Source organism: Sturnira hondurensis, unplaced genomic scaffold, assembly GCF_014824575.4.
Source record: "Sturnira hondurensis isolate 20B ecotype Veracruz unplaced genomic scaffold, ASM1482457v3 Scaffold0005279, whole genome shotgun sequence".
Taxonomy (NCBI): Eukaryota; Metazoa; Chordata; class Mammalia; order Chiroptera; family Phyllostomidae; genus Sturnira; species Sturnira hondurensis.
The window spans coordinates 11,030,624-11,054,521 of NW_028077910.1; the positions used below are offsets into that span (position 1 = coordinate 11,030,624).

The window sequence follows — 23,898 nt, forward strand, 5'->3', positions numbered from 1 at the left end:
TTAACTTAGTAAATGAGAGACTAAATGGAAGTGTAAGTTGCTTTTCGGGCACTTTGTATTATGTTACTTTATTTAGTAAAATAGTGGTGCATTTGTTAGTTAAACAAGATATCATGCCAGTAGGGGGCAGTCTTTCAAAAACATTTTCTCAAGTTGAAACTTCTGAAATTGGTGGGCTATGTCCGTTCCACTAAGAAGTGATCAGTTCTGAGCAGTTGTTTTGGTTATTCTTTCGACAAGAGGGAGACACTTATTGAAGGCAGACATTTTGACAGGAAGGAATAAAGGAAGAGTCAGTCCCCTGACTGACTCAATAAATTTTGTTATTCTTATGTTTCAATTTCTGTGTTTAGGCAATATCACTAGATTTTCTCAGTAAAAACCTTTATTTTGTATAATCAAGAAATTAAAATCATGTGTTATATGACTGGTGATAGTTAAAACACTCATGCCAGTAACTTCCCAGGTATGTCTGCATTTATATGAGGAAATATGACAATCTCTCCCACCACAGAAAAAGTCCCCATTCATCTCTAATGTTTGATAAAACAGCCTAATCCTCACCATTAAGAAAGTTTATGGAAGAATTAAAGAACAGAGTGAGTAGGAGAAGGATTTCTGAAATCATTAAAAACTGCATAATGATGTATTTTTTCATCTTCAATATCTTCTCTTTCAATTGTAGCTCTTCATTCATGTTCAAACCCATTCCCATTTCATTCAGTGCACACTCACTTCTATTATCAAAACAAATCTAAAGATTGGATTCCAAGGCAGAATTACTTCTAATAAAATTACTTCTAATAAAAATATGTAAAAAATGTACTTTTCCCAGAACTATTAGTATTATAATACCTTACACATTCTTAGATCAAGTAAGTAATGGTTAAGCCCTAATATCAGGTACCAGAAATCCATTAAATATGATAATGTAAGGTACAGATAAACTCCCTTATGTTTCTATAGATCATGATGTCTACCCATTGATTCATTTAACAAATACTTCTTGAGAACTACTATATTCTAAGCACTGTTGTAGGTGAATAAAATAAAGAAAACCTGCTTCCCTAATAGAGCTTATATTCTAATGAAAGGAAACAAATACATAGTATGTATATGTTAGACAAGTATTATCCCCCCCCCAAAAAAAGAAAAGGAGGGGAAAATGCCAGTGGTATAATTTGAATGATTTCACAGGGCAGATTTCTTTGAAAAGGGTGAAATTTGTTCAAAGAGATGAAGGAAAGGAAGGGGGGATGACATTGCAGAAAGAAGAAACATCCACCTGAAATGCATCTGAAGTAAGAAGCTACTTGATCTAGTGTACAAACAGCAAGGGGGGCAATGCTTCTGAAACAGAAGGAGTAAGAGAATGATACAGATATGTTCAAACAGATCATGGAGATCAACAACTTAGGCTGTTTTTAGAATTCTGATTTTTACTCCAAGACAAAATAATACTAGTTTTGAACAGACAAGTAAGAAGATTCAGCTCCTATCTTAATGGAAGCATAATGACTTCTGTGTTGAGAATAAACTGTTATAGGACCAAGGCAGGGAGACCAGGAAAGAGGCTATCACAAAAATCAAGGGAAGATAGTTTTGGTAGATTGAGCTAGGTTGGTAATGGTAGAATTTGTAATAACTGATTGACTTTTGTGCATATTTTAAGATAAAACCAAAAAAGTTCATTCTTGGTTAAATGTGAATATGAGAGAAGACAAGAGAAGAGTAAAAACAATGAAGTTTTAGTTTGAACAACTAGAAAAATTAAGTTGATATTAATAGAGATTGGGAAAACTATGGTAGGGGAAGGCTTGGAGAGGAAGAGTTATGTTTTGGACAAATTAAGGTGAGAATCCTGATAGAAATCCAACTGCAACTTTCCAGTTGTGAGAGATAATTGAACTAAAGAAATTAGAAATGTCATATTACAGTTAGGGTATAATTTGGAGTCAGCGTACACACATTGTTTAAAGTCACACGACGGGTGACATCATTGAAGGGATGAGCTTAGATAAAAAGGGAAGAGTTCAAACCTAAACCCCAAGTCAGTCCAACATTTATAGTCCAGGAAATGATTAGAAACCAGAAAAGAGATTGAGAAAAAAATAGCAAAATAATTAAGTTGAAACAAAGAAAATGTTGGTTCCCGGAAGCCAAGTGAACAAGACATTTCCTGATAGAGAAAGTAATCAATTGTGCAAATTACGCTAATAAGTCAATAAGATAAAAACTGGAAACTGAAATTTGGATTTGGCAGCATGAAAGTGTTTGGTAAATTTTAAAAAGGAAATATTGATAAAGTGCTGAGAGTAAAAAAGCCTGGTTTGAGTGAGACTGAAGGGACAACTTGTAGACAGATGAGTATGTGAACTTTTTATGTTTTGCTCTAAAGAAAGCATACAAAAAATGGGTAAGTCGTTTGAGAAATTAGTGAGGTGGCAGTTTTTTCTTAAAGATGGGCAGAATAAAATTGGTGTATGCCATGGAGCATAATCTATAATGGGTGCAGTATTAATGATGCAGAAGAGAGCTAAGAATTGCAGAAGAAATGTCTTTGTAGGAAAGGAGGCATGGAGCCTGGCATTGGATGCACAAATAAAATAGTGCATTTTAGCATCATGTATCTTATAACAGGAGGTGAAGAGGTGGGTGGGTAGATGAGTTTCATTCCAATTTTTTTTTCTGATTGCTTTCTTTTGCATATTGAAATAACATGAAAAACCATTAGGTGATCATGAGAACAGAGATTTGTTGGTGGTTGAGGAAGAAAGGAAAAGATCATCCAAGGCAGTGTGGCAGTGAATGAACTAGGGAAATATACTAGTTCACTACATCATTAAGACCCACTCTAACTTTCACGTTTATATAAATCCGCATGGATGTGTCTTTCTCAAGCCATATTTAACCAGAGAATTGTAGGTATTGAGAAGGTAGAGGACAGTTTTCCAGGATTGTTTTTGCAGTTAAGTACAAGAAAGCAAGAGAGACCTTGGTATCATGTTACATGAAAGTGGATGATTTAGAAAAGAAATAAGCTTGTAAAGGAAGGAAGTGTAGACACCAAAGGTCTAACGATAAATACTGTTTGGATGGTGTGGTTACTCTGGTGGTAGTTATTCTATGCAAGAAGTCTTGGTTTGCCTAATCTGGTGGGAAACAAAACATTAAAAAAAAAAAACTTTTCCTGAAGCTTCGTGTTATAAAGTTCTTGATACTTCCTAAATTACTGTTAATTTAGAAAAAAAATCTTACCCAAAACTTCTTAGTGCCTCTCCGATTCCTCAAAATACCCGTCTTCACCAAATTTCACATGCTTACTTAGAGTTGGCATCATATCACAAGTGCTCTGAGGTTTCCCTTTGTTTTACTGTCATCTGAAAATCTCAGATAATACACACCCATGTTTGTTTCCCACACTTTTAGGGAAAAAAATCTTCATTTTAATTTTTAATTTAATTCAATCGATGAATTAACTAGTTAATTAATTAATTAATATCTAGATATGTGTTTTTGTAGTATGAAGGAATTTTAGCATTTATTTTTTAACATATTATGGTACAAGAAATTTTATGTAATGCATAATTACAAAACACAAGAACAGATACAAGGTACAAGAAATTGTATGTACCAGTAACAAATTTGTGATATTTACACATCATAGTAGGTGAAGAACTCTTCGTCACTGTCAATATCAGAATTCTTGTCTTCTTCAATTTCTACATTTCCTGTATCTTCTGACGAGTCACTTTCCTCATCCCAGTAAATTTTGTTGTCCTCAGTTCCATCTATAGCATTGCTGATGCTGCAATTTTTAAATGATTTCACAGCCACTTCCTTCTTGACACTGTTCCATGATCTTAGGATTCAATTGCAAACCTGGGTGAAGGATGCTTTTCTGTTCTGCTTGTAGGTGTTAAATCATTACCAACTGACTGCATCCACAACATCCACTCTTTCTTCATTAGGGACTTAGAGGACTTGTTTACTGACACAAAGAGGTTGAAGTTGGCCGGTTAGGCCACCAGCTGTCACAGCAAGTCCCCTGCGTTTGCTTTTGCGCTTTGTGTACCATAGGCTTTGAAGTGATCAAAAACAAGCAAAGATGGTTTTTAAGTACCTAGTACTATACCCATGTATAATGGGTATCCTTATTTTTCCCTCAAAAATTTGTGCAAAAAAGTGCACATTATATAGCACTTAGGTAATGTTCTAAGTGGTAACTGCTCTACTTCTAAAACATACAGATGTGTGGAGAAGAACAGGCCTGAGTATTAAAAAAAATAAAATAAAACCTATTCAAAGGTACATTTTAACTTACATTACTTAGATATTACTTGGATAAACCAAGTTTTTGAAAACTTATCTGTTGAATATTATGCCTATAGGTTTTTCTTTCCATAAATTGCACAGCAAGATTATTTTTATCCCCACTATAGAAATAACAATGTTGATTTTACCAATATTGATAATAATGTTATTATGAGTAATATACTTAATTTTTGCAAAACACATACAATCATTCTATTTTCTGAATTAAAAATAGAGATTTAATCTTTCTGCTTTACTGGTCTATCTTTAGAATCAAAATGTAAATATTATATATAACATTTTAGTACATGGTATCTTAGGTAGCATAATAGATATTTTACATTGTGACTGCAATTTCATTTTACATTAAACAATAATGTCTGAAATTATACAACATGTGATTAAACATGTCTATCTTTTTTTGTCAAATATTACAATGCTTACAGCTTCTGACAGTAAACATGTTTTGCATTTTTAGACTTCTGGATCCCAAGCACCTGAATGTTACTTTCGTAGAAATGACAACTCTTACTCAGTCACTTCAGTTAACTATTCCTCAATGGGCATAACAGCAGACCTTAAGAAAAATACTGCAAATGTTCAAAGACAGAGTCTTTCTCATCCTATCTCAAATCTTCGTGTAGAAGTGAAATATCACAAAAATGACATGCTGCAGTTTAAGGTATGTTTCATATAAATAACACCACTGCATGGCTTATTTGTCAAGATGAGAGATTTTGAATACATTCAATGCTTAGATCTTTAGTGTAATATTAAAGATTATTAATTGGATTGATAGCATTTTGATTTTACACAAATGAAGCTTTTTTTCCTTTACAAAGCTCATGGCTAGGTGCACAATAAATAAAGCTCTTCATTTTTGCTGAATTTGTGAATAATTCAACATATAGTGGTAATTTCTTAAAAGATATTTAAATTATACTACATAGATAAATTACTTCGAATCTATTGTATTGGTAATAACACTAAAGTAAACAAAAAAATGAAACAGTATGCTTACTATTTTCATTACTTTTGCATAGTGACCTAAATTTTTTTTCACCAATTAAGTAGTCATGTAAAAGAAATAATCATTTTAATAGTTACACATAGGATTTTTTTTAAAAATTAAGAGTTCCAAGGATATCTACTTAAAAAAATGGTTACAGATGATAAGATCAGCAAAATGACTGGATATAAAATAACATTTACAAGAACTGTTTTCTGTATACTATCCTTCACCATTTAGAAATTGAAATGATGTTAAATCTCATTAGCAAAATCATATGGGAAGAATAATCAAATAAACAAAAATATTAAACAATCACAAGAGTGACTCTCTATTCAAAATAACTATTAAAATGTGTTGACAAATACCATATGATCTCACCTTTAACAGGAACCTAAACAACAAAACAAACAAACAAGCAAACTATAACCAAAGACACTGAAATACAGAATAGGCTGACAGGGACCAGAGGGGAGAGGGGAGGGAATTTCAGGGGAAAATGGGAAGGATTCACAGGAACAAGTATAAAGGACACATGGACAAAAACGAGGGGCGGGGTGGAAACAGGAGGGAGGTGGGGAGCACTGGGGGGGTTGGTTGGGATGGGAGTAAAAAACAGAAAACTGTACTTGAACAATAATTAAATAAATTAAAAAAATAAAACATGTCAATAAATATTAAATAAGTACTAAGAAATTCTAAAGAAGATTAAATCGTATAAAGTTAACTTACTGTAGTTCAGTTGATGCTTTTAAATAATTTCCATAGAAATCTCAGTGGAATACATTTTGAGACTTAATAAAATAACCTTTACATTTATATGAAAAAATAAACATATGACAATGGTGGTAGTTAAAATGTACATAAAAATAAATAAAGTTTACAAAATTGAAACAGGGGAAGTGGAGTTAGAATTACCTGAAAGTCTGTTTTATGTATGTAAATATAACATATCAATATACACAGGTATATATTTAAGATTTAACTAATATAAGCCCAGAAAAATAATTTAGTTGCATATTTATCTTGTATCTGGCTAATAAGTTCTTTCAAGCCACAGATACAAAGTCATGTACCAATAGATAAAAATGTAATTTCCTATGTAATAATTATACATTTCAACCTTAATAATAACTTCAATCAGAAGACAAACAATAAATGGATAAATATCTGACAGCTTTATCATAAAAGGCAAGGGATTTCAGCTCATACAAACAAGAAAATATTAATATTATAACCAGACATGTAACAGAAGAAATAATACTGAGAAATAAAAATATTACATATACACTAAAAATCAAGAGAACAAAAGACAAATTCAAAGAGTGGAAAATCTGAATGTTAAATAATCATGTAGAAACAGTTTCATCCACATCATCAAGAACATAAAGGACAATTTAGAAAAGAAACGTACTGGTGTAAAATAAAACAGCATTACAGTGCACATTTTGGTGAGAATATTAATTAGTACACTAATTCTGGAAAACTTTATAAATAGTTATCAAGGACTGTATAAATGTTAATAATATTCAGACCTAATACTTCACTTCTAAGAAATATACTAAGAAAATAAGGATATTAATGAATATAAATTGACATTAACATTAGTAAATACTGAAAATTATTGAACAAAATTATTGAAACAACTTCTGTGTCTAAACAGAAGTGGTAAATGCTTTTGTATACCCATGTGGAACTATTTAGCCTTAAAAGTGTTTTTGAAGATTTCTCGTTGTATAGAAAAATAAATTACAAACTATTTTTAAAAGGTAAAATGCAATAGGCAATTTGGTCTCATTACCAATTATGTATATATATATATATGGGAAATATATATATATGTGTGTGCTATGGGTACAGAATTAAAAATTATATAAATACAGTTTTCTGTCTACCACTCCCATCCTATCTCACCCCCCCGGGCTCCCCCTCCCTCCCATTTCCACCCTTCTTAGTTGTCCATGTACCTGAAAAATAATTAAATAAATTTTAAAAAGAAAGAAAAAAATATATGTAAATAAAAATTCTAAATATACTTGTTTAACCATCATTTTAATTACTTAATATTTATATGATATATCACCAAACTAGAGCAAAACATTTCTGTTTTTATTATTTCCTGCAATAGATTTATGATCCCCAAAATAAGAGGTATGAAGTTCCAGCACCATTAAACATTCCAACTACACCGACAAGTACTTATGAAAATAGACTTTATGATGTTGAAATCAAGGAAAATCCTTTTGGCATCCAGATTAGACGGCGAAGCACAGGCAGAGTTATGTAAGTGACTCAATTATTTGATATGAATGATACTTTTATTTTAGCCTAAGATGGGAAAAGTAGATGATTATTCTCAAGATTTCACTGTGTTAGAGTAACATCACACTAAATATGGTTTTGACCTCTTTTAACATTTGAACTTAAACAATTAGCATATCATAAAATTATCATTAAGAATTGTTAAAATTTCTCAATCACTTTCGATATGATTTATTTAATTATTAACTCCCAGACTTATTCTTGTAATCCAGTTCAGAACCAAATCAAAAAAATTCCTCTTAAAAAAAAACGTTGGCAAAATAAGTAACTGAAAATGTGTTATGTAAATATTTTTTAGGAACTGTTGAAATCAATGTTTATTTTTTCTGGAATGTGACTGAGTTAATACAGTTTCTGCCAGGCATTGATGTATGCATGTAGATATTTTTGTTATAGTGAATAAATTAAAAATCTATAGTATATTAAAGCAAAGCGTGCCTTGCTATATATAGTTTTGAAGGTGTTGTTTGGAAGTTTTCAAGTATTGTCACACTGGATATATACAATGAAGAAAAGTACGTGTGTATTATTTTGAAAATTTTGCTATGATTATGTTTTTGTTTCAAAGAATCAGAATCAAAGTTATTTTGTAAAAAATTTCAGTGTAAAAATGTAACTATTATTATTTAAGAATAATTATTCTTCAGTAAAAACCTTTTCAAAATAATTAATATAGAAATTTAAATGTCCCCAAATCTTTGTAATACTATATTTTCTTACACTGCTAACTCTAATTTTTTCTCTCTTCCTTTGTTCTTGCAAATGACTAGAAATACAACACATTCTCTATAAAACATTTCTTCCAGAATTTTTTGGTAAATACTGAATTAATAAACACAAACGGCAGAATAAAAATAAAATAGTTTATTTTAATATTGATTTCTATTTATTATATTGTAGAAAAACTGTGATTATCTCAAGTAAGAGGTAAAATGGATGACTTTTGATTTCTAGAACATATGTGACATAGATTATATATTATTAATAACTTCATATTAATTTTAGTTTAAAAGTAATATATGTCTAAACGTAAACACATATAACCATGTAATATAATAATGCTGAATATTTGAAATATATTTTTGGTATTTTTAACTTAGCAAAAAAGAAAATATATTGTAATAATCTATTTTTAATTGATACCTTGTTAAAATAGGTATATAGAGAAAATATTTTTGATATTCAGCTCAACCAAGAAAGAATTACCATTGTTATTTGTGATACTACTTTGTGAATGTTTATAGAAATATAATTGTTTTCTTTTGTTTTCAGTTGGGATTCTCAATTACCTGGATTTACTTTTGATGACCAGTTCATTCAAATATCTACTCGCCTGCCATCAGAATATATATATGGTTTTGGGGAAGTGGAGCACAAAACATTTAAGCGAGATCTAGACTGGAATACTTGGGGAATGTTCACAAGAGACCAACCCCCTGGTGTAGGTACCAATGTTTTACTACCTCATGAAGCACCTGAGACCATGATTAAGATCCAAACCATTTTTATGTAGGCATGGAATTTAGTATTGAAGTTATCTGGAGAGTCACAGAGCTGCCATAATAATTTTCTGAAAACCAAACTAAAAAAATTACCATTAATTATTAACAAAAGCAAGGGTTGGATGGATAACACCGAGTGCAGTGAGAGCTGAGGTAGTGACCCTATTCCTTATCCTCTCAACTGCATAAAAAGAACATTCAAATTCAATATTCCCTGCCAAATATGTATTTATACTCAGTTTTTAGAAAATAACTAAGGCACTCTTTAACCTTTTCGTTTTCTTCAACAACGATCTGATGCCACCTGTTTTCCTTTATGACACCCAGCTGCAGTTGTGTGTTTTTATGAGTCTTTCCTGCTAGTTACATCTTTAGGGAATGTTTTTACAAGATCATGTCACTTTCCCCCGATGTTTCAACTTATTAATTAAATGCGCATTATAGATATTTAATGATCTGCACAAAGGATATTAACTGTAATTATTCTAGACATATGAAATAACATTTTATACAATACTACCTTATTTCTATTTGTAATATGTGATGCTAATTTAAAGGTTGTGTTTAGTGTGAAATTATAAAGTATGTATCCTTTGCAACCACCTTTTATATTTAGGTGCTCAAACAAAAGTTTTTGTATCACAATACAAATTCATCTATACCAACTGAAAAAATATATTTTACCAAAATTTACTTCATGAAAGCTTTCAACATTAACATTGTTATTATTAGGTTAATATAACCTCATTCTCAGTGTATAAATTATCTTTCACATGTTAATCAATTCCTGAAATTCTCTGAGGGTCAAAGATGTCTATTTCTTTGGTGCTCATTATCTTCAAAGTTTTGTGATCGTTAGCAAGTCATTTCAGGGCCATGAGTATGTTTTGTTGTTCTTGCTGTTATTCATTTTTTTTCCCATTACTATTTAGTCCCCTTACACCCACTTCCCCCATTTATCACCACACTGTTGCTCATGTTCATGAGTTTTTTGCTTTTTGCTCAATCCCTCCACCCCCTCACCTCATCACCCCCCTTAGCTGTCATCCTGCTCTATATCTATGAGTCTGCCTCTATCTTTCTTGTCAGTTCAGTTTGTTCATTAGATTCCACATATGAGTGAAATTGTATGGTATTTAATCTTTCTCTGACTAGCTTATTACACATAGCATAACGTTCTCTAGATCCATCCATACTATTGCAAAGGGCAAAATTTTATTTTTTTATGGCCCACCAGTAAGTATTCCATTGTGTAACTGTTCCATAGAGTTTTATTCATTCATTTACTGGTGGACATTTGGGCTGCCTCCATATCTTGGCTAATGTAAATAACACAGCACTAAACATAGGGGTGCTTATGTTCTTTCAAATTAGTGTTTTAGAGCCATGGCTGATGTGGCTCAGAGGACTGAGTACAGGCAGTGAACCACAGGGTCTCCGGTTCAATTCCCAGTCAGGGCACATGCCTGGGTTGTGGGCCAGATCCCCAGACCTCCAGGGTCTTACGAGAGGCAGCCACACATTAATGTTTCTCTCCTTCTCTCTCTCCATCCCTTCTCCTCTCTCTAAAAATAAATAGATAACATAAAAAAAAACAAACTAGTGTTTGGGTTCCTTCATATATATTCCCAAAAGAAGGATCACTGGATCAAAAGTCAGATCCAATTTTAATTTTTTGAGTTACCTAAGAGTTTTTATTCTAAAAAGTAAAAAGATCTAGTTAAAAACAAAGTGAAATGTTTTATAAATATAAACTATTATGTTATCATTTAAATATGAAATATATAAACTTAGATAATTATCATTTTAATTACTTTAGATTAAGGAGTTTAACCACTTCACTCATTTTTTTTAATCTTCTTCTGCAACCCAATAATGTACCCTGACTGCTAGTGAAACCTGCAGTCTTTTGCTGTATGGGATGAAGCTCCAACTAACTGGAGCCATCTGGCCACGGCAATCACTTTAACCATTTTTAGGAAATTATGTTATTGAAAAGGGGGTACAAATTCTTTAAGTAAATTAACACAACTAATCAGTAGAAAGAAACTCAATTACTCTAAGGCCAATGTTTCATTTTACATCAGTTATGAGGCAGCATTTGCGGTTGTTACACAGCTGTGTATTTGTACATTTATTTGCATACTCTAAAGCAATAACTGTTTTAATAAAAAAATGATTTCTAAGGAAAATGCATTTGGTTTGGTTTGTGTGTGCAAGGAAGGAGCATTTAATTCCTAGGCTCAATCATATAATAAATTTAAATATTACATTGACAAAATTTACATGGTATTGCATTATTGTCTAAATATATCTTATGTTTATTTATGTATTTATTTTATTTTAGTACAAATTTAATTCCTACGGGTTTCATCCCTATTACATGTCTCTGGAAGATGAGGACAATGCTCATGGAGTTCTCTTACTTAACAGCAATGCAATGGGTAGGGCAATCATTTAAAAATTTTTTCATCTTTTATGTGACTCTTTAACAAATATTTTATGCACAGATAAAATGATATCATACTTTACATTTCCAGATGTTACATTTCAGCCAACACCTGCTCTAACTTACCGCACGGTTGGAGGAATCTTGGACTTTTACATGTTTTTGGGCCCAAATCCAGAAGTTGTAACAAAGGGATACCAGGAAGTATGATTGAATTTGTTTTTAGAAAATTCATAAAGTCCTCTTTATAATATAGATAATTCTTTTAGTTCACAAACTATCTTTGTTTTCAAAGGTAATTGGCCGACCACTTATGATACCTTATTGGTCTTTGGGATTCCAATTATGTCGATATGGGTACAAAAATACTTCAGAAGTTCGGCAAGTATATGAGGGTATGGTGGCAGCTAAGATCCCATATGTAAGTATAGAAACTTTTAAGACAATGTTAAGTATGTGATCTATAACATTGGAATGAATAGTTAAACAGTTATATGCTTTAAAATTAGTCTAAGCATTTGGAAATACTTAGTGCTTAGTTTCAAGTAGCACCTAATGAACTGGATATGAACTTTTTATAAATTGTCTTTATTAGATTGATAAATGAAAGGGAATATTACCGGTTTTTTCTACTTTCTCTTCAATTCCATATATTAAACAAGTTACCATGCACTTGCATTTCTCTTATAAACTTTGTTCAGATGCATTCTCTGTATTTCCTTTGGGTGAGAGTAAGAGCCTACAAAATTATTCCATCCACTGATGTGGCAAAGTACAGGGAAGGACTTGGAGGTGAAACAGAGTGATTTTTTTTTTTGCCCTGAAATAGATGATACTGGTAGTATTAAAATATAGAATTAGAGGGCTGGCAGAATATCCTCTTCTCTCAATGTTTGTGAAAATAAATATTTCTAAGTATCCAGATATAATTAGTCCCTGTAACTTTTTAGTGATATTAAGAAATCTAAGAAATTCACCTTGTAACACATAAGCGTAAAAATCTAGCCCTGGCTGGTGTAGCTCAGTGGATTGAGCACAGGCCTGTGAACCACATGATCGTGGTTCGATTCCCAGTCAGGGCACATGCCTGGGTTGCGGGCCAGATCCCAGCAGGGGACTCCTGAGAGGGAACCATACATTGATATTTCTCTCCTTCTTCCCTTCCCCTCTAAATATAAAATAAAATAAAATGAAATCTAGAGTGGGAAGCATATATAACAACTCATTCTAAGAAGAATAAGAAAGACCTCATTATCAGATACCAGTAAATAGAATTTAATACATGGTTCCCGAATATGTTTTTTATGAGGACATTAACTGTGTAGTAGATGATGTAGAAATATGAAGGTGATTTTTTTTTATAAAAAGTTAGGTCCACTGTATTAGCCATATATTTTATAATGCCTAGAGGAAAATTAAGCTAATGTCTACTCGCAGAAAATATAAGCATGTTATTTAGGCCTAAATTATAGTTTTATTATAACACTGAAACATTTACTAGTTAAAACACACCTTGTAATAATGAATGGATTATTAACATGATTCTTGCCCACTACCGCAATTCTCTCATTTTTCAGGATGTTCAGTACACAGACATAGATTACATGGAGAGGCAGCTAGACTTCACAATTGGTGAAAACTTCCAAGACCTTCCTGAGTTTATTGACCAAATAAGAAGTGAAGGAATGAGATACATTCTTATCCTGGTCAGTATTTATATTTTACTTTATCTAAGCCTTATTATCTTGGTTTTATTAAGATTTCTCTCCTTGATTGAGGGATATGTGGAGGTGTTTCAAAACAGGAAGTATGTAAGTTTGGAATCTACTCTGTAATCTAACACTTTCTTCCTTTAACACTTTTATTTACGTCGGCAGCCACAGGTTACTCATATGGTTGGCACATCTTTTAGAGATCTAAGACTAAAGCTGGGAGTCAAAGGCAAGCTGGTTTTTAATAATCACCCATGTTGTAAATTGGCCTTGATTTACAGAAGATATCACCAAGTGATGATGGATTCTCTATTTCCATACAATTTCCAAATTATTCTGTAGGACTGCTTCTTATATTTCTTATGTTTAAAAATTTGCCTTCAACTTAGTGATTCAGTGGGGAGAATATTGTATCACCATCTCATAAGAAGCAAGCTACACAGCTAGAAATCCCACTGGAAAAATAAAAACAGAAGAAAACATCTAGTAATCTTGCTTGAAATCATAGTTAATATATTTTCAAAGTTCTTAATTTTTATAAGAAATTTAGAAGGCAGTATAGATAGAACTGTAAAGGTTGTATCAGCAATCCATTTCTCAGTTCATGTCTCTGAAAGCATAATATAATGATATATATATGTATATGTGAGACATATCACCTATATGTATATAGTGATACATATGCATATATACATATGTTTGTGTATGTACATATACTATATTACATATACATGTAATAGAATATTAGAATGTTTCATAACTACCCAAGAGACTAGAGTTTTATTTCATAGTAACTTGCTTTGTATTCTATTTCAATTTAGGATCCAGCAATTTCAGGAAATGAAACAAAGCCTTACCCTCCATTTCAAAGAGGACTGGAGGAAAATGTCTTTGTCAAATGGCCAAATACCAATGATATTTGTTGGGCAAAGGTACATTTTTAAATTAAAATTTGTTATAAACATAGAGAAATACATATATGTTATGACTTAATAGTTAATAAAGAAAATTACATGTTCTTTTGAGTTTAATCCAAATTATTAGAAACAGAGAAAAATTAATAAAAGTTGTAAGTTCAATACTATTTGCTTCACCTTTAAATTATCTTACTGTATTTCTTGCAACCTTTTGTGTTTTATTATAAAACTACTATTAATAACAAAGTGAATCATTATTCTATACCTCGAGTCATTTAAATGTATTCACTTCTCTTAAAAACCTATCATTAAAAAATAAACAATGTTTTTAAGAGCTAAATTATATTCCCGACTTGAGCAATGAATATAATGTGCTATATTGCATTTAAACAGTAATATTCAGACCTGGTATGTTAATATATTTTAGAAAAATGTCCTGATTTGGCTGACATATAAAAGAGGGGGAAGGAAAACATAAGTCATTGCTAGAAAAAAATAACGAAATCCCATAATGGAAGATATAATTAAGTGTATTATGAGATTCTTTTTGGATCTTAGACCAAAAATAGATCATCAGTGGTGAAAGTGATAAAATTCAAAATGACCTGTAGATAAGTTAATAGTATAATGTTAATATTAACTTTTTGGTTTTGGTAATCGTACAGTAGTTATAACTATGTTGACATTAGGGGAGCACAGTGAAGGGTACAAAAAACTCTAGGTATATTTGCAAGCTATTCTGTAAGTCTGAATATAATTAATTTCAAAATAAAAAGTTTAAATTAAAATAGAAAAAAACTTACAGATGGGGAGACAGAGGCCCAAGTCATGAGGCCCTCTCCCCTGCCTCTGTTCTTGTCTTGCTTACAAGAGAATAATTCAAGTTAGAGACAAACACCATAGTGGAAATGAAATAACAACTTTATTTATGAAACACAGACAAGCATGGAGCAACAAACAGGCAACAGGCAAGTGTAAATGCCCCACATATAGAGGAAAGGATCTTGTTAGTAAGTTAGTGAGTTTTTGTTCTATACACTTGAGTTGAGGCTACAAGTAGATATTTAGCTAATCTAAGTATGCTGACTATTGGGGTTCAGGAGTTACATGCCTCAGCTTGCTAATAGGTTCCCTCTTCTTCCCCTGCCTTGGGAATCATTTACAGCTACAAAGCTTTTCTTTCTCAGTTAGTAAAGTTTCTTTGTCTTAATGAAGTTGTTACAGAAGCTGCCTTTTCCAGCATAGAATCTCAAGGATGACTCTTCCCTCCCCTCTTCCTGTATGACTCCTGCTTGTGATGTTTAGGACATCTTGCAAACTTAGTAAGATTGTTACAGAAGCTTACAGAATCCCATTTCCTTGGCACAGACTCAGACACTCTCTCCTCCTCCTGTGCTATTTTGCTTTGTAATGTTGGGACACCTGGAAATCTTATCAAGCCAAGCTTAGGACTGCTGAGTTCTTTCTTTTGCTTCTAGCCTCTTGTATTAAGTTCTTTGCTAGATTGTAATGGCAAGGGCCCTGCCTTTATTTCCTTTCTGGCCACTTATTCCTAGCTAACAAGACGATGACAGACAGCGAAAAACCTTATTTTAGAAACATGCAAGTACAGAGCATGACATGTACACATAAAAAGGGATTTTTTCTTCCTACTTTCTTGTCATTTTATATTTCTATACATTTCATCAGATTTGTACCTTCTAGGCCATTCCTCCACAATCAGCAACAAAGATTTAGTACTTCCTCTGAAAACCATGAAGATATCTGCCTCAGCATGGCATCATTGAACTCAGATAGTGAATTCCTTTTAAATAGAAATGTATTTATTATTTTTATATTTTAATTTTAGAATAATTATACAAACAGTTTTAATATACTACATTCAATAAAATTTAGCATATGGCTCTCATATTATTTCTTGACCAGAACTCTGGTTACATGAATTGTTTTCCACATCACTAACTACTACAAAAGTTAGCTTTTTGTTTCCTTATTTGCTATATCAAATAGAATATCAATATGGAAAATGGGAATAGTTTGCAAATAGCACTTATACCAAAACAAAAACTGAAAAAAATAACTGAAGGAATTACTAATCTGGAATAACTAAAATCTGGAATTTAGGAATAACTAAAATTACTAATCTGTTCAAACTATAATATGCCTCTAAAGTTCTAATTTATTTCCAACACAATCATATAATACTGAAGTTATTTGAAATTGGTTTTCAACTTCTTTCTATGCAGGTTTGGCCCGATTTACCTAATATAACAATAGATCCCACTCTGACTGAAGATGAAGCTGTTAATGTAAGTTTTACATTCATTGACTATATAACTGAAGGAAATGCAGCATGTGGATTTAATTATCACTTTTACCAATCACTCAATTTCAATAATTTTCTTTAAAAAAGTAGATGAGTTATTTTTTCATTCTCTATATCAGGTTATATATTTAAATCAACTTTATTTATTTTTTTCTTAATTGCCAAAAACAGTCACTCTGTTAAGCAATATTACATATCTTATTTGATGCAAGCAATAATTCTTTCTTTAATTTTTTGTTTAATTGTGGTAAGAATATTTATGACACCTATGCTTTTACATTTCTAACGTCACAATAGAGCATCCTTGAGCCTAGGGACAATGTTGTACAGCAGATCACTAAAACTTATCTTGCATGATTGAGACTTTATGCCTATGGAAGAGCAGTTCCCCATTTTCCCCACTGCCCAGCCTCTGACAATTGACACTGCATTCTCTCATTTTGTGAGTTTGACTGTTTTCGATACCTCATATAAATGGAGGCATGCAGTATTTATCCTTTTGTACCTGATTTATTTTACTCGGCATAATATTTTCAAGGTGCACCTATATGGCTTCATGTTGCAGGATTTCCTTCTTTCATAAGGCTGAATAGTATTCCATTGTATGTATACACCACATTGTCTTGGTCAAGTCATCCATTGAAAGGCATTTAGGTTATTTCAACACCTTCACTCATGCGAATAGTGCAGCAATAAAGATGAGAGTTCAGAGTTCAGTTCAGATATCTCTTTGAGATACTGATTTCAAGGTTTTTTTTTGAGGGGTAACTACCCACAAATGGTAGTTCTATTGCTAATATTTTGAGAAAGATCCATACATTTTTATTTTGATCAGCATTATCCTGGCAAAAATGAAGTTCAACATCTTTTCATCTACTTGTTAGACATTGGTATGTGTTTTTTAGAGAAATGTCTATTCACAGTCTTCGTCCGTTTTTAAATGAGATTTTTTTCTTAATATATAGGCATAGGACTATCGGTTCTTTTCCCCTCCCTATATGTCTCTGTCACTCTTTTTATTTCCCATTGCTGCTGGAGTACTTTGAGGAAAATCATATGCACTTGTGCAATTCAAGTTGATGTCAGGTTGCCATTATTATCACTTGTCCATAACCTCTGGATCTGACAGATAAATACCTGACTTAGACACATGTGCTCTCTTCTGTGATTTTATACCTGCGGTTCTGGATTTTATTTTTACAGGCTTCCAGAGCTCATGTAGCTTTTCCAGATTTCTTCAGGAATTCCACGGCAGAGTGGTGGGCAAGGGAAATCATCGATTTACACAATGACCGAATAAAGTTTGATGGTTTGTGGATTGTAAGTGAACATCAAGTAACATATATTCTGTTATTAATTAAGTATTGATGATGCAAAGTTCTTAATAGATACTAATAATGTCAGCAAACCATTCTTTGTGAAAATGAGCTCATTTGCTTTTTTCATAAAAGTTTCCTATGCAAGGGACTGTTAAATGCAGTCTTACCAATTTAATTTATGTATATGAATGCTATTTTCTGAGTATTCAAGTTGAATACTTTCAACATAATAAATGAACTCAAGTAGCCTCTTTTCTAATATTTATGTGCTTATAAACATTTATTTCATTTTCATTCAATGTAGATACACATTTCATATTCAACTCTCCATGGTGTAAGAAATCATAATCTCATATAAACTATGCAAAATTATCTCTCAATCTCTTAATTTTAGGTTTAACTTTCAAGTGTTGTTAACAAGATTCTTTTATAAAAATTTTTATTTATTTATTTTTAGAGAGAGAGAAAGGGAGGGAGAAAGGAAGGGAGAGAAACATCAATGTGTGGTTGCCTCTCATTTAGCCCTCACTGGGGACCTAACCTGTAACCCAGGCATGTGCCCTGACCAGGAATGGAACTGGTGACCCTTTAATTCATAGCTCATGCGCAATCCACTGAGTTACACGAGTCAGGGCCAGATCCTTAACAATATGGTGTAAGACAGCATTAAAAAAGCTTACCAGAAGTAAATATTTAATACAGGAGATTTTATATAAGACTTCTTTAAATTTTGGGAGGTGGCATTTCCTTGTTGATTTTTAACAGCTATGCATTAATTTACTTATTTTCTTATTAAAGAAACCTTTAAAAAGGTGTTGTTATGTGTAAACTTTTTAAAATATGTTATTTATTTATTTATATTTTTTAAAAATATTTTTTATTTAATTCTTGTTCAAGTACAGCTTTCTGTCTTATATTCCCAACCCTGCCCGCCCCCCGCCCCATGCCGCCTGCCTCGCTCCCCTTTCCGCCCCCCACCCTTAAGCTTTAAAACATCATTTTTTAAAATTAATGGGTAATACAAGTTTAATTTTATTTTAAAACATTTTATTTATTTTTAGACAGAGAGAAAGGGTGGGAGAAAGAGGGGGAAAAAAACCTTTATGCGCGGTGGCCTCTCCACACCCCCTACCAGGGACCTGGCCCACAACCCAGGCGTGTTTCTTAACTGGGAATCGAATCAGCAACCCTTCGGTTCCCAGGCCGGTGCTCAATCCACTGGGTCGTAACAGCCAGGGTTACAACTTTTAGTTCATACACAAAGTTGTGTGCTATAATGGATTCTATTAAAAATATCTGCAAGAATGATAACTTGATCCAGAAAATATAGCTATTTCTTTGAGGCAGATAGAATAATCACCTTTCAATGGTAGCTAATTTATATATTTATATAGTGGTCCCTTCCTTTGCAGTTACTAGGACCCTAAAGTGTGTGCTCACATACTATTAGAAGTTTATTATTTTTATTTTTGTGTTTGTAAACTATATTTTAGGGTTTTAAAAACCACAAACTATTGTCTTTCAAAACAAGCAGTTAGCACATGTCTGGTTCTAAGGCATGAGTGTTCAAGAGAGGGCATGGGAGAATAAGCACTATTATAATTCAATTTTATGTCCAATAAATAATCAATTTTATATGTATATGAGGGAGACCCTCCCCCAAATGAAATTTATTTAGAAAATACTGTGTTTTCTTCCTACATGTTTAAACTTCAGTCACCTTGAAAGCACTTTCCGTTTGATGCAACACACTTGTCGAACATTTTTTCCACTGCTCAAGACAGTTTTGAACTGATACAGATGGGTTCTTAGAACACTCACCTAGTGGGGAAAGCCTGTAATACAAGGGGCCCACCCTCCGGAAGATAACTCTGTTTTTTTTTTATTCCCCCTTCATATTATATCTTCAGAGAAAAATTGGAAATTTTTGTTTGTTAAAAGTAGGCAAGGATTATAAAAAATTAAGTCATACTGAGCTAAACTAAAGTCTTTAGTATCATCGAGATACAGATTTTTGCTTTTTAGAATGCTGAGTAATGATTATTATTTAAATATGTTTATTCGCCCTCTGAATTAGTTATTTTGAGAATGTGTGTTCTAAATTTGTTTTCTATTTATTTTTTTAAGGATATGAATGAACCATCAAGCTTTGTACATGGTACAGTTAGCAATCAATGCAGAAATGATACGCTAAATTATCCACCTTATATGCCAGGTACAATATTGTTGCTTTCCCTTTGATGTTATCATGTTACAATGAATTAGTTAATTAGGCTATTTATCTTATGATGTATGGCAACAGGATTCCATTCCCAATTCTTACTACCCATCTACACATGGTACCACACTTCATCCTCATACACTTCCATAGGGAATAAACTTCATAACTGTTAACATAAAGTTAGGACAAATCTCTAAAAAAAAAAGCATCTTAAACTCAGAAAAATGAATTAAAAATAATGTTGTTATACCATTTGCCTGGCTCTTAACCCCAGGGCTTTATGTACAGAATTCATTTTTTAAAAATCCATTTAATCGAGCCCTGGCTGGTGTAGCTCAGTGGATTGAGCATGGGCCTGCGAACCAGACACTTGCGGTTCGATTCCCAGTCAGGGCACATGCGTGGGTTGCAGGCCAGTTCCCAGCAGGGGACACACCAGAGGCAACCATACATTGATGTTTCTCTTCCTCTCTCCTTCCCTTCTTCTCTAAAGATAAATAAATAAAATATTTTTTAAAAATCCATTTAATCAGTATTTCTTATCTAAATAAACAAAGTATAAGAGATATTTAGAAGTACATTTATTTTTTTCACCCTTAATTTACATTAATTACTATTTTTAATATTTTAGTCTTTTTTCTTAAAAATATTTATTTATTTTTAAGAGAGGAAAAGGGAGGGAGAAAGACAAGAAGAGAAACATCAGTGTGTGGTTTCCACTCACATGGCTCCAACTCAGGACATGGCCTGTAACCCAGGCATGTGCCCTGACTGGGAATTGAACCAGTGACCCATTGGTTCCCAGGCTGGCACTCAATCCACTGAGCTACAGTAGCCAGCCAGCAAATGATACTATATTGATTAATAGTATCATTTTTGTTACTGATTATAGTATTTTTTTACATATTTTTCAGTCACAATAGTAGCTACAATCAATTACAGTTATACACTGTTTTTTCCATTTTTAACTCCATTGACAAAGTATGCAAATTTAAAAAATCAATAAAATGTAAAGCAAAAATTAATGTTTTTACTGAAAGAATATAGAGTTGCATTTTACGCATTTTTAATATCAGGTACTTTATAATACAGTAATGTTTTTCATTGGTTTTTCCTAGCGCTCACAAAAAGAGATCGAGGATTACACTTCAGAACTATGTGCATGGAGACAGAACATATCCTTAAAGATGGATCATCAGTTTTGCATTACAATGTTCACAATATGTATGGATGGTCTCAAATGAAACCTACTCATGAGTAAGCAGTGTTCATAATTATCCTTTCTGACTCTTTAATATCTTTTAGATATAGATTTAATGTTATCTGGTTTGAGAGTTCTTCATTATCGGCATTATTGTGTAGCACTTTTCTTCCCAATGTTATCTGTGACTTAATTGATCTTTCATGACAGTTAGAATAATTGCTTTCCCTTTTCATCTCTCTCTCTCTCTTTCATCTGAATCATTGCTTTGAACTTGTATCTTATTTCCAAAAGAATCCTAGACTATTTTATTTTGTTCCCTACCATATACTCAGCTCATAGTAGGGAATACCTAACAAATAATAAGTGCTTACTAAATAGTTTTGAATGAGAAAATGAGTAAATAATATATAACTTGATGTCATTAATTAAGCTTGGCTAAGTTTGTTATTTACATGCATTATCAACAAATTAGAGTATGTGTGAATGATCTTGAGCTTCTCAGACTTTAATGTCCACTGTAAACAAACTGTCATGTGAGGCTAAAGATAATGGAACCCAGGCCATTTTTTTGAGTATCAAATATTTATTAGCATTATCTATTAAAATCTCCTGCAACTAAAAAAATGTCCTATAACATTGCACTGTCTAATGTAGCAACTATTAACTATATGTTGCTGTTGAACAATGTATGTAGGAGTGGATTTTCCAATTTTATTATTGTAAGTATTTTTAATTGATTATTCTATTACAGTTTTCTCCTTTTTTTCCTCTTTATCCCCCTCTGCCCTGTCCACTAACTAGCTGTCCAGCATCCCGGCCCCCAGTTTAGTCCATGTCCGTATGTTGTACATATAAGTTCTTTGAGTCCTATGTTTCCTATACCATTTTTTTATTTCCCCATCTATTTTATGCTTCTTCTTCCCTGTACCTTTTTCCCCATATTCCTTCCCCCCCCGCCGCTGCCCACTGAAATCCCTCCATGTGATTACCATTTCTCTAATTCTGTTCCTTTTTCTGGTTGTTTGCTTAGTTTTTGTTTTGATTGTTTTTCATTTCTTTTAGGTTCATTAGTTGATGGTTGTGAATTTGTTGTCATTTTGCTGTTAATATTTTTTATCTTATTTTTCTTAGATAATTCCCTTTAACATTTCATATAGTAAGGGCTTGGTGATGATGAATTCATTTAACTTGACCTCATCTGGGAAGCACTTTATCTGCCCTTCCGTTTTAAATGAAAGTTTTTCTGGGTAGAGTAATCTTGCATGTGGGTCCTTGCTTCTCATGACTTTAAATGCTTTCCAGCCCCTTCTTGCCTGCAATAAATCTAGTTTTATTATGCAGCCCACATAGCAGTGGGGACCATATTATACAATGCAGCTCTAACTCACTGGCTCTTAATTATACGTTGTAATCTCCTGGAGATTTTTAATAAATTCCAGCTTAGTTTGTGGTACAGCCTAAGGATCTGAATTTTAAAAAAAATTACGCAGGTAATTCTAATGACCAACAAAGGTTGAAAACTATTGCCCTGGTAAGTGACTGAAGTAGGTAAATGAATGAGAAAACATTTTGGAATAAAGAGTGTGGGTAATATTTTCTCACTTACTGAAACATCTTATTTCTAGCACCAATCTCTTTTTCAACCTTGAATAGATGAATTATTTAAGATGTTATTACATGAATGAATGACCACAGATTTGTTAACCAAATCCAAAAGTAGGGACACTAAGATCATATACAGGACTAAGGAATGTCATTCTTAATAGTAAACAAACTGGTCTTCAACTGGTCTCAATACCTTTTATTGAGAAAAGTATTTCTTTCAATTGCATAATGTGTTTATTAAACACAAAGGGTGTCTTTGACAGAGAGATTCACCAGATTTGCAGAATCATAAAATGATCTTCATTATATTGATATAGAAATTCTGTGTTCTATTACTTTTCATTTGTACCTAGTTTCCATATGTACGAGTATGTCTGACTGTGTTCATAAAATGTTAACAATTGAGTTATTTTGTCTTTTTACTCTCTTAAGATGTTTTCATTCTTATCAGTTACAGACAGAGGAGTGAAAATCCATAAGGTGTCTATGTGAATTTGGCTGTGTGTTTTTTTTTAATTGTGGCTCAAGTTTTGAGTAAAACTCAAGGATTACCTTTTACTGTATGTTTCAGAAAATATTCTCATATCAAGAATAATTTTGTTCTCAAAGTAACTATACTAAATTTTCAAGTAAAATTATAGCTGCTATGTTTCTCACTTCTTGAGAAATGTAAATTTTATAAAATTCATTCAACTCAAAAAAATAGACATTTAAATTGATTTGAGATTATCTTTGGTAAACATGATTAAAATAAATACATACTTAGGTAATTTAAAATGTTTTAAAATTTTCAAATTAATAGTCTTCTTTCATATAGTCCACTTTCATAATATACAATGTATGTTTTTTAAATGATTATTTTCCTCTTAAAATGACTTTAATGATTCAAGACAGTTTTATAACTTTTCTAATATTTTAAAAATGCTTGTGTAAACTATTATAAGACACAGTAAGATACTTCTGTACAAAACATGAAAATTATTTCTATAAGCTATAGA

General features: G+C 32.1%; 1 protein-coding gene across 1 annotated transcript in view; it reads left to right on the top strand.

Moving 5' to 3' along the window:
* The window catches only part of SI (sucrase-isomaltase), an 83,927-nt gene that overhangs the window by 41,556 nt on the left and 18,473 nt on the right, over window positions 1–23,898 (top strand). The window contains exons 25-36 of the mRNA XM_037046709.1: window positions 4,793–4,996; window positions 7,452–7,606; window positions 8,918–9,086; window positions 11,495–11,591; window positions 11,688–11,800; window positions 11,892–12,017; window positions 13,174–13,302; window positions 14,130–14,240; window positions 16,472–16,534; window positions 17,755–17,871; window positions 19,998–20,085; window positions 21,210–21,348. Coding sequence (XP_036902604.1) covers window positions 4,793–4,996; window positions 7,452–7,606; window positions 8,918–9,086; window positions 11,495–11,591; window positions 11,688–11,800; window positions 11,892–12,017; window positions 13,174–13,302; window positions 14,130–14,240; window positions 16,472–16,534; window positions 17,755–17,871; window positions 19,998–20,085; window positions 21,210–21,348 — 1,511 coding nt within the window. The remainder of the gene's footprint in view (window positions 1–4,792; window positions 4,997–7,451; window positions 7,607–8,917; window positions 9,087–11,494; window positions 11,592–11,687; window positions 11,801–11,891; window positions 12,018–13,173; window positions 13,303–14,129; window positions 14,241–16,471; window positions 16,535–17,754; window positions 17,872–19,997; window positions 20,086–21,209; window positions 21,349–23,898) is intronic.